At 36.5% G+C, this 12,453-nt stretch overlaps 1 protein-coding gene across 3 annotated transcripts in view; it reads right to left on the bottom strand.

Moving 5' to 3' along the window:
• Positions 1 to 3,949, bottom strand: part of IL21R (interleukin 21 receptor) — a 47,608-nt gene extending 43,659 nt beyond the window's left edge. The window contains exons 1-4 of one of the 3 annotated variants that reach the window (XM_023497886.2): positions 3,706 to 3,949; positions 3,085 to 3,147; positions 2,336 to 2,408; positions 1,748 to 1,995 (exon numbers count right to left, since the gene is read on the bottom strand). In XM_023497886.2, the coding sequence (XP_023353654.1) occupies positions 1,748 to 1,791 (44 nt within the window). In that variant the 5' untranslated portion in view covers positions 1,792 to 1,995; positions 2,336 to 2,408; positions 3,085 to 3,147; positions 3,706 to 3,949. The remainder of the gene's footprint in view (positions 1 to 1,747; positions 1,996 to 2,335; positions 2,409 to 3,084; positions 3,148 to 3,705) is intronic. The other 2 variants (XM_023497887.2, XM_023497889.2) reach the window with 2 other exon arrangements.
• Positions 3,950 to 12,453: the final 8,504 nt, after the last annotated feature.

The raw sequence follows: 12,453 nt of genomic DNA, 5'->3' as shown, positions 1-12,453 counted from the left end.
CCAAGTCTGAGAAATTTGGCTCATCCTTCCCCAAACTTGCCAAGTTGCTGCCAAAGTCACAGAAGACCCAGGACATAGAACAAAGAAGATCCCAGTAGGAAGAGACCCTACGGGTCATCTAGATTGACTTTTCAGATCATCAGATCATAGATTTAGAGTGAGAAGGGAAAAGGAGAGAAGTAAACATTTATTAAGCACCTACTATGTGTCAGGCCCTGTGCTAAGCACTTTACAGATATTATTACCAACCAGTTGAGGAAACTGAGGTCCAGAGCAGAAAAATGACTTAGATTCCCAGAACCAAGGTTAGAAATCGGGCCTCTTCCTTTCCCACCTAGCCTTCCCTGGTCCTCTGCTTCACTCTGGGGCCCTGGGGCTCCTGGCCTGTGCTGACCAGCGTGGCTGATTGAATGAGTCTATCTGCCAGTGCTCATATGCTCTGGTGGTCCCCACAAACTTCTTTGGAACCGGTGCATGTGTATGTGTGTGCATATGTACATCTGCATGAATGTATGTTTGTTTATGTGAATCTATATTGATGTAGAGTGAATTCAGTGGGAGTGGGGAAGGGGAAGTGTCAGATAACTGAGTCCTCAGATCCCTGGTCTGAATAATGAACTCACCTTCTGACCTGCTGTAAGGTTAGACCCTGATACCATACCACAATATAGTAGTGAAGAGAGCAGGTGAAAACTCATGCAAAGCAAGAACAGGCAATTAGTTTTGAGACTGGACAGTCCCTCCTTCCCCATCCCCTATACTCTCAACCGCCTGTTTGCTTATTTCGGGGAATATTCTTGTTTCAAAACTTCCCAGGTTTACTCAGAAAGAGTCATTTGAATTGCCTGTAAAAAGCCCCTTTGGGGTAGAGGCAGGTTGGGGGAAGCCACTGGACTCAGTGGGGCATGAATCCCTCCTCTGTTTACTGAACCATGGTACCCTGTGGCAAATGGTCAGAGGATGAAGCAGCTCAGGGGAACTGAAGACAAGGCCCCTTCTCTCCCAGAGACTTGTATCAGTATCTAAAGCTTTTGCTTCTCTTTCACAAATCACTCACAGCTCTTCTGTCTAGATGTAACTGCTGTGCCTTCTCAGGGCCTCTGCTCCACCTCCCTTCCCCTTCTGTACATGTCCCCTCTCCTCCCATCTTTTCTCCTCTTGTGGAGACCGAACCCTCCCAAGATCACAAATGAGACATCATAAACTCTAGGGTCAAAGATTTTGAGCTGAAAGGAGCCCCAGGAGTCATTTAATACTATATCCTGATTTGAAAGATGAGAAATCCAGGTAGTAAGTAGCAAAAAAGAGATTCTAAAATAGGGTGAGTTTGGAAGGAAACCTTACAAGAGTGTTCCCATCCATTAGACCAGCCTGTACCCTAAGCATCCCTAACAGCATCCCCTCAATCTTTGAAGAACCATTGAGAAATCTGTTCACAAAACTGATTCATCACCAAATCTAACTTGGAGACCATGAGTAACATCTTAACCATTATCCCTAATATTCAAACAGTTTCTAAGGCACTTTTATATCTCATTTACTATTTATTGTGGGAAGGATTATTATTCCTATTTTATTGATGAAGAAACTTAGAGAAGTTAATGAAGGGCCCTGCCCAAGCTCTCATAGCTTTGTTCTCAAGGATCACAGTTGGGTCTCAATCCTGAGCCCGATGCTTTTCCCTACTTCATCATTTGATTATTATTACAATTTCCTGCTAATAAAGTGAATATACTAGAGCTCATACCTGGGATCCACAACAGAGTTTCCTTCCTTGGAACACTTTGCCATCTAGGCCCCCACAGTTCAGGTTCTCCAGAAAAAGCTGGACTACTATTTATTGGGCATGCTCCATTTTTGAGAGTCTGTGATTCAGGGCCGTGAGATTGGCCAGGAGATCTGTTTCCTTTAACAGGACTCCAATCACTCTCCGTTTTTCTCTTCTCCCACAGCTTGTAAACCAACCTCCTCTTTTCCTGGCTTCCATCAAACCTGCTGTTGAGAGACAGTGGTGAGGAATTCAGTGGTCTCCTTGTCTCTCTTCTCTCTTCAGGTAAGGAAAGTTCCCATCTCAAAGATTTTAGGACATTAAATGGTATAATGCTACAAGGACTGACTCTGAAATCAAAAGATCTAAGTTCCGAATTCTTTCTTTGACGACCCCCCCCCAATTTAGCAAGTCCTTTCCAATCCAAGAGCCTCAGTTTCTTCATCCGTAAAATGGAAGTGGACCTGATAAGTTCTGAGGTTTCTCCCAGCTCAGTCTCTGTGATCTTATCATCCTATGATTTCGCTTGAAATCTTAGCCAACTACCTTGACTCCAACCCTCTTTACCTGTTGGTTCCTTCCCTGAAGCTGCAGTTCTGCTACTCCGCCATCAGTGTGGGTCCCTGCCCCAGTGTCGTTGCTGCTTAAAAAAAAAGGTAAGAGATGAAAGCAGATGCTCCAATGCAGCCTCAGTCTCTGAGAGCAAGAGGGCTGGGAGAGACCCATGGAGAGTCCCTCCTCCCTCACAGACTGAAGGGTGATAAAGGGATTTCTACCTTCTAGTGAAAGGGACAGAGACTAGGGTTCTGGTATAATTGCTATCTCAGAGGAGGTGCTACAGACACCTCATCAGGAAAAAGTGATTGGCTGATGGTAATCACTTGTCTTTGCCAATAGAGTTTTAAGTATTACAAAATACTCCCGCTGCCCACTACCATACTGTGCACTGAGTAATATATACACAAATAGTCCCATTTTACAGAGGAGAGAATTAAGACTAAGGAAGATAAGACTTCCCCAAATCATACAACCAGAAAATCACTCGAATCTAATATTGGAACTCAGGCAAGACTCTAATTTACTATACCATAGAGTCAGCCTTTTCTCAGTGATTCCTCCGCCCTCCTCTTTTGGTGATCTCTCTCTCATCTGATATTTATCCCCATACTCCTCTCCCCACCACCAAATACACGCCAAGTGGGCAACAATCTAAAAGATGCCATGTCTCCCTTTCAAAGTATCCCAGAGTGTATCGGAGATAATGGAAAGATTTCTGGATTTGGAGTTGGAGCACCAGCATTAGGCAAGACACTTACCCTCTCTGACCCTCTGTTTCCTCATCTGCAAAATGAGAGGAAAACACCACCTGCACAGCAACCCTGCGAGAAAAAACAACATCTGGTCTCTTGCTCCTCCAAATTTCCGTGATCTCACCTCTTTCCCTTCTTCCACACTATTTTCCTGGGAGAGCACCTGTATCTTCTGGGAGCTATAGGGGAGACTATCCAGACCTCATACATCCAGTCCATTATTAACTGCCAAACAAATCCCAAGGGTCATAGGAACAAAGTCCCCATCGACACCAATGCTGCAGGCTAGTGCAAGCATTATTACTCATTCCTCTTAGAAAAAGTAATCTCTGAGCTACAAGAGACAAGCCTTGGGGTCATTCCAGTCATTCTTCTGTCTCCATCCTCCTTAAGCCAACTTGACCTCATGTCGTTAAAATAATATCCAAAAAAAATCATCTAACTCTGATCTTTCCCTTTTTTCTCCTCCTCTCAGCACCCACCCCAACCACAGGATTACAATCTTCAATTGAGGGAAAAATACACCTTTTTATAGCTCTGATTCTGCTCTCCCATGAGTCAAGTATCTCTTCCTAGCCACAAATCCAGAGCCAGAGGATCCTAATGATGACACGGAATGGGAATTACCTGGCTCTTCCCCGTGCCCAGACCGAGTAATTCAAGGGGAACTCTGGTACTTCCGGAGGGAGGACGAACAAACTAGCCAGTTAAAATAAAGGTGAGATTTCAGGGAGGGAGGGAGGCTATCTGAGAATCTCAGCTCAAGGACAAGAGGGCCCAGGATATAAGTAAAAGGCTGTTCTGGACTCTATGGTCTGGCTAGTGCCCTCATTCACCAGCCAGTCAGCCAGCCAGCCAATCTGACTGTTATTAGCTCCTTGGCAGACCACAGGCAAGGAGGATGTGGTGAGGTTCTCTGTACATCACCAGCACCGCCCACAAAGCTTTGCTCATTCATAGTCATCTGTCACTGTGAGAAAGAGGTGGGAGAGGTCCAAGGCACCAGGCAAACCTGGCTTGCTAAAAGGTCACTTGACCTTTTTTAGAGGTGGGGACTGCCACAACTGGGGAAGCTAACAGTTACCGCTCTCTAGTAAGATACAACCGAAGTCTTGATCCTCAAATGGGATGATACTTACTGACATTTGTCACGTATTTTACAGTTTCCATAACAATCTTTTCTCATTCAGTACTCACAACCACCTGTTATGGAGTGGAAGCATAGAGCAGATCAAGGGCTATTTTTTTTTTTCTTCTTCTAATTTTGCAGCTGGGGAAAATGAGACTCAGAAAGGCATGGAAAGAGAATTTAATCCAGAGGCAGAGGAACTAGTTTCAAATCCGACCCCCATGGCTTCGTACCAGTGTCACTTTGGGCAAGTCATTGTAATCCCTCTGATTCATTTTCTGTAAAATGAGGGCTTGAGTTAAATGGGTTCTTAACCTGGGATTCAAGAATTTGGATTAAAAAATACTTTGATGACTCTATTTCAATAGACTAGGTTTGCTTTGTGATTCTATAAACTTTATTTGATTCATTTAAGAATATTGGTTTCACCACATTAATAAAGGGGTCCAGGACACAAAATAGATTAAGAAACCCTGAATAACTTTAAGCTCTCTCCTAACTTAAAAGAAAAAAAATCCAGAGATGCTGCAGAAAGGATCTTCTAAAAGATTTGACTATATCAATGGAGTCAAACTGAAATAGAAATGGGGGTCATTACATGGGTACAATTTTTTCATATCACATATTGACTTAGAAAACCATAAATTAACGATATGTATGCGCTTTTGTATTTTTATTTATTTTGTTCGTTTACATTAAAATTATATTTTTAACATGCATTTTTCAAAATTCTGAGTTTCAAATTCTCTCCCTCTCCAGCCCTTTCTCTACCCATTAAGAAGGCAAGCAATATAAAGGGCAGCTAGATAGCACAGTGAATAGAGCACCAGCTCTGAAGTCAGGAGGACCTGAGTTCAAATTTGATTTCAGACACTTAACACTTCCTAGCTGTGTGACTCTGGGCAAGTCATTTATCCTCAATTGCCTCAGGAAAAAAAAGAAGGTAAGCAATATAATATCAATTATTACCGTGACGTCATAAGAACATTTCCATATTAGCCATGTTATGGAAGGAGAAAGCAAGAAAAATAAAATGAAAAAAGTATTTTTCAATTTGTTCTTGGAATTCATCAGTTCTATCTCTGGAAGTGGGTAGTATTTTTCATCCTGTGTCTTCTAGAATTGTCTTGGATCATTGTCTTGATGAAAGTTAAGTTTTTCACAGCTGATCATTATTACAATATTGCTATTACAATGTTCAATTTTCTCCTGGTTCTGTCACTTCACTTTGTATCCCAGATTTTTCTGAAAGCATCCTGCTCATTATTTCTTTTAATACCCCATCACAATCATATACTACAACTTGTTCAGTCATTCCCAAATTACATTGTAATCTGATTTAGACTACATACTGGAGTCCTGCAGGACAAGTGTGTGATTCTGGACTTTTAAGTCCACTGTCACATAAAATATTTATTGGGCTAGCCAAGAAAAGAGCGGGGGTCATCTGACTCCTAATCCAACATTCTTTTTACTCTGCTGCCTCTCAACTGACTGGAAATCTGAGTCAAAATTGACAAAATTAAATGGAAGAGGAATACATTTAAAACACTGACCTCAAGTTTATAAAACCAATTGCATGAATACAGGTTGAAGAAAGCAACTTGAGAGCAGTTAGTGTGGAAAAAAAAAAACAAACAAACCTGGGGTTTTATTCAACCACAAACTAAATTTGAGCTAACTGTGGTGGGGTTGCATTTATGTAAATTGAATAAACTGATCAAAGGAGCTCATAGTATCACTATTCTCTGGAGTGGTCAAACTATACCTGAAAGACTATGTTCATTTCTTGGCCCTACATTTTAAGAGAGATCCTGGGAAGATAAAGTTGTTCGAAAAGAGAATCATAGAAATCACAGAATCTAAAAGATGAATTCCACTTAATCTTAGTGACTCTCCCAATATTCCCTGCAGATTATCTCTAATTTATCCTGTCAGTTTCATAAGAGCAAGGACTGCCTTTTGCCTTTTTTTATATCCCCAGTGTCTAGCACAGAGTAGGTGTTTCATTAATGCTTATTTAAATAATGTTTACTGACTAGATGGGATTTCACAGGCCATCAAGTCCAACTGTGGCTTTCAAAAAAATTCCTTTCTACAACATTACTGAGAAATAATGTTTCAGTTTCTTTTCCAAATGCGTAGACTTTCAATGAGAGAGATCATTACCTCCTGAGATAGTCCATATATATATATATTTTTTAACAGTATGATCTTTTAAAAATAAAATTTAATTTTTGGTTCCCTCTTACCTTCTTCATCACTTAATAAAAAAGGAAGGAAAGAAAAAAGAAAGAAACAGAGGAATGAATAGTAGGAAGGAAAAGCAAAACCCTCGTAACAAATAAGAATTGTCAAGCAAAACAAATTCTTATATAGGACATGTCCAAAAATATGATTCATTCTGCATATTTAGGTGATCAATTCTCTGTTAGGAAGAAGGCATCATTCTTCTTCATCAATCCTCTGGAATTATGATTGATCATATTTCTTTTCTTTCTTTCTTTTAAAGTCATATTTCTTTAGTTTTTCAAAGTTTTGATTTTTGTGGTATTAATATTATAAACAGGTCTTCTGGTTCTGCTCATTTACCTTCATATCAGCCCACACAAAGCTTTCTGGATTTTTCAGGAATCATCTCATGTTATTTTTTATAGCATAATAGTATTCCACTGCACTATTTTGGTCAGCCATTCCCAAAAGCTTAGTTTTCAACTCTTTGCTACTACGAAAAAGTTGCTATAAATAATTTTTGTGCATATGGATTCTTTTCCAGTTTCCTTGATCTCTTTTAAGTTTAAGCCTAGAAATGACATTGCTGGGTCAAAGGAATAATAACAGTCTCTTATCTTTGGGGCATATTTGAACTCTCTTGAATATATTTACTTGATTTACTTAATTTTTTATGAATAAAAATTCATCTTCTTCCCTCCTCTTTCCCCATTAAAAGAAAGAAAGAAAGAAAAACAAAAGCTTTTAACAAATATTTATAATCTAGCAAAACAAATTCCCACATTGGCCAGGTCCAAAAAATATACTGTCTTAAGTGGTACCCTGAGTTCATCACCTCTTAATCAGGGAGCAGTTATTATGTTTCATCCTGAATCCTATCATTGAGTTGATGCGAGTTTTCCTGTCTCTTCTCTTTCTTTATTAAGGGAAATATATTTCTACAATCAGCAGTGCTTGTAAATTTCCTTCTTTTGACCATTTCAAAAGAGAGGGAATCTCAAATGTTGCTTGCTCCTCTCATCCCTTTTCCTCATTTCATAGCCTTTTCTTTGCACATCTAAATTATATGAGATAATTTCCTCCACTCTTCTCTCTCCAACTCCCCCAACAATGTATTCTTTTTCTCTTCTCTTCTCTTCCTTTATTTTTTTTTAAAAAGATAATCAAAACATTAAAAAGCAAATACCAAAAGCCTGCTCCTTATTAGACATCCTCTATGGCCTCTGATAATGAAGAGATGAATTTTCATCTCCCCATATTAGAAGGTAAATAGTTCATCCTCATTTAGTTCCTAACAATTGCTAACTCAAATTCGGAACTGTGCCCAAAGGGCTATCAAACTGTGCATACTCTTTGATCCAGCAGTGTCTCTACTGGGCTGTATTCCAAAGAGATTATAAAAAAGAGAAAAGGACCCACATATGCAAAAATGTTTGTAGCAACCCTATTTGTACTGGCAAGGAAGTGGAAACTGAAGGGATATCCATCAGTTGGAGAAGGGCTAAATAAGTTATGGTATATGAATGCTATGAAATATTATGTTCTATAAGACACAATCAACAGGTTGATTTCAGAAAGGAGAGACATATGAACTGATACTAAGTGTAGTAAGTAGAACCAAGAGAATATTGCACACAGAAACAACAAGAATATGCGATGATCTGTTCTGGCAGATGTGGCTCTTTTCAATAATGAGGTGATTCAGGCCAATTCCAATAGACTATATCCAGAAAGAGGACTATGGGGACTGAATGTGGATCACAATTTAGTATTTTTACCTTTTTGTTGTTGCTTGCTTGATTTTGTTTTCTTTCTTATTTTTTTCCTTTTTGATTTGACTTTTCTTGTGCAGCATGAAAATTGTGGAAATATGTATAGAAGAATTGCACATTTAACATATATTGGATTGCTTGCTGTCTAAGGGAGGGGATGAGAGAAGGGAGGGAGAAAAAATTTGGAACAAAAGATTTTGTAAGTATGAATGTTGAAAACTATTTTTGCATATATTTTGAAAATAAAATTATTATAAAACAAACAAAAAAATAACAAAAATTTAAAAGCTTGCTAGGTCTCATATTTACCTTTTTATCTTTATCTTCTCTCCTAAGTTTATATTTCAAAGTTTCTATGCTTCTATGGTCTTTAGTCAGGAATACTGGAAATTTAAAGGTCTGTTTTCCTCTCACGGTATTATACTCAGTTTTGCTTGATAAGAATTTATTGCTATTTATAAGTTAAATTCTTTATCATTATGGAATTTCATATTGCAAGTGTAAGAAATAAAAGATGATTAAATTGTAACAAAGTATGGTCTTAAGGTGTAGTTACTTGAAACTCTTTAGTTTTTGTTAAGAACAGGCGCCTATGCTTGAACCAAGCCTAAACAGATAATTCTTCCAGTACTATGTCAACATTACTAATAAGTAATGATACTTTACTAATTTTACTAATAAAGTAAGTCAAAATTACTAATAAGTACTGATAAATTTACCAGTGAAGAAACAACTGAATGACAGTTCTGAAAAATAGGTTCTGAGTAATTTTTGCATTAAGCATCTTGTTAGATATCTATAAAAATCATTACTCTCTTACCTTTGTATAAAAAAAGTGCTGTTATGATTTTTCTCATTGTCTCTTTTAGACTGCTTACATGCATATACTTTGGCTGCTATTTTCCTCTTTTCAATAAACTTTTTATTATGTAGATTGTTTCTGTGTAGATTATTTTCAATGTAACACAAACTCTCTGCTCCTTCATCATGTTAGCTGTTAAATCTTGTGTGTTACTGATTGAGGTTCCTCAGAACTTGAATTCTTTCTTTTTGACTGCTTGCAATATTTTTTTGCTTTGACTGGGAATTCTGGATTTGGGTTATTAATATTGCTGAGAGTTTATATTTTGAAGTTTCTTTCAAAAGCTGAGCAGTAATTCTTTCTATTTTTATATTGCTCTTTAATTTTAAGAGATCTGGGGAGTTTTCTAGTTAGCAATAACCAATAAATTAAATCAATGATCTCTCAATAACCAAAGACCACAAAGTAAAACTTATTAGCCTTCTTATAGTTTTGGGAAGTACAAGAGAATAAAAACTAGAGCAAGGTATGTGAGGAAGACAATGTGATTGATTATAGCACAATAGACAGTATCAAGGGGATAGTTTGAAACTGCTCTCTAGTATGGTTGGATCAGTTGACAATTCCAAAAACAATGTATCATTGTCTCAATTTTCCCACATCATCTTCAACATTTGTAATTTTCCTAATTTTTAATTTACATGTTTCTAACCAATTATAATTTAAAGCATTTTATCACACAGCTATAGATAGCTTTAATTTCTTCATTTGAAAATTGCTTATTCATATCCTTGACCATTTATCAATTGGGGAATGACGAATTTGACTCAGTTCTCTTTATGTATTTAAGAAATGAGACCTTTATCAGAAACACTGGCTGTGAAAATTGTTTCCCATCTTCCTACTTTCCTTCTAAAGGAAAATACTTTCTACTTTCTTTGGTTGCATTGATTTTGTTTATGCAGAATCTTTTTAATTTAATGTATTCAAAATTATTCATTTTGCATTTTATAATGTTCTCTTTTTCTTGTTTGGTCATAAATTCTTTCCCTCTCCACAGATCTGACAGGTATACTATTCTTTGCTCTCCTTGCTTATGATATCATCTTTTATATGTAAATCCATGTTTGACCTTATCTTAGTATACAGTGTGAGATATTGTTTTCCCAGCAGTTTTTGTCAAATAGTGAGCTCTTATCCCAGTATCTAGGTCTGTGTCCCAAAGAGATCATAAAAAGGAAAAGGACTCACATGGACAAAAATATTTATAGCATCACTTTGTGGTGGCAAAGAATTATAAATTGAAGGAATGCCCAGCAATTGGGGAATGGCTTAACAAGTTATGATATATGAATGTAATAGAATCCAATTGTACTACAAGAAATAATGAGCAGAGAGATTTCAGAAAAAAACTTGCATGAACTGATGCAGAGTGAAGTAAGCATAACCAAGAGAACATCGTATATAGTAAAAGTGGCGGCAACATCATGCTATGATCAATTTAGCTCTTCCTAGCAACACAATGTTTGGGGTAGATGTTTTTGTTTGCTTTTTTAGAGGCAATTGGGATTAAGTGACTTGCTGGAGAGTTCCACAGTTAAGTGTCTGGGGACAGATTTGAACTCAAGTTCTCCTGACTCCAGAGCCAGTGTTCTATGTATTGTACCATCTAGCTACCCCTTCTCAGCACTACAATGATTCAAGGTAATTCCAAAAGGCTCATGATGGAAAATGTTATCCATACCCAGAGAAAGAATTATGGAGTCTGAATGCAGATCAAAGCACATTATTTTTATTTTGTTTTTGTTTTTTAATTTTTCATAGCTTGTCCCTTTTGTTCTGTTTTTTTCTTTCAGAATATTTCTATATATTACTAACAAAGCCCAGCAGCAAGTTAAAGAAATTCTACTTAAAATAACTACATCCAATATAAAATATTTGAGAGTCTACCTACCAAAGCAAACTCAGGAACTGTATGAACAAAATTACAAAATACTTTTCACACAAATAAAATCAAATCTAAATAATTGGAAAACTGTCAGTTACTCATGGTTAGGCTTAAGTAATGTAATAAAAATGACAATTCTACCTAAATTAATTTACTTACTCAGTGCCATATCAATAAAACTACCAAAATTATTTATAGTTAGAAAAAACAATAACAAATAACAAAATTCATCTAGAAGAATAAAAATTTAAAAATATCAAGAGAAATAATGAAAAAATACAAAAGAAAGTGCCTATAAGTACCAGATCTAAAATGATATTATAAAGTATCAATCATGAAATTATTTGGTTACTGGCTAAGAAATAAAGTAGTGAATCAGTGGAATAGATTAGGTACACCAGACAGAGTAGTCAATGATTATAGTAATTTACTATTTGATAAACTCCAAGACTATTTCAGTTTCTGGGATAAGAACTCACTATATGACAAAAAGTGGTGGGAAAACTGGAAAATAGTATGGCAGAAGCTAAGCATAGACCAATATGTCATACCCTATACAAAGATAAAGTCAAAATGGATACATGATTTTGACACAAAGGATAATATCATAAGAAAATCAAATCAAGGATCTATGAAGAAAGTAAGAATTTATAATCAAACAAATGATATAGAACATTATAAAATGCAAAATATATAATTTTGATTATACAAATTTTAAAAAGTTTTTGCACAAACAAAACCAATTCAACCAGGATTAGAAGGAAAGCAGAAAGCTGTGAACTAATATTTAAAGACAGTGTTTCTGATAAAGGCCTTATTTCTCAAATATATGGAGATCTGAGTCAAATTTAAGAATATAAATAATTTTCCAATTGATAAATAGCCAAAAAATATGAGTTTTTCAGTTGAAGAAATTAAAGCTATCTCTAATCATATAAAAAAATGCTCTACTTTACTATTGATTAGAGAAATGCAAATTCTGAGGTACCACCTCACAACAATCAAATTGGCTAATATGACAAAAAAAGAAAATCTTACATGTTGGAGAAGAGGTGGAAAAACTGAAATATTAATGCATTGTTTGTGGAGTTGTGAGCTGATCCAACCATTCTGGAGAGGAATTTGTAATTATGTCCAAAGGACTATAAAACTGTGCATACTACTGAGTCTGTATCCCAAAGAAATCATAAAAAAATAGAAAAGAACCAATATGTACAAAAATATTCATAGCAGTTCTTTTTGTAGTGGCAAAGAATTGGAAATTGAAGGGATACCCATCAATTGGGGGAATGGTTAAACAAATTGTGATATATGAATGTAATAAAATACTATGGGGCCATAAGAAATGATGAGCAAGCAGATATCAGGAGTTATATGAACTGATGCTGAGTCAAGTGAGCAGAACCAGGAGAACATTATCATAGCAACAGCAAAATTTTACAGTGATCAACTTGATAAACTTAGCTCTTTTCAGCAACACAATGATTTAAGA

Source organism: Sarcophilus harrisii, chromosome 1, assembly GCF_902635505.1.
Source record: "Sarcophilus harrisii chromosome 1, mSarHar1.11, whole genome shotgun sequence".
Lineage (NCBI taxonomy): Eukaryota > Metazoa > Chordata > Mammalia > Dasyuromorphia > Dasyuridae > Sarcophilus > Sarcophilus harrisii.
This window is presented reverse-complemented; position numbering and strand designations above follow the sequence as displayed.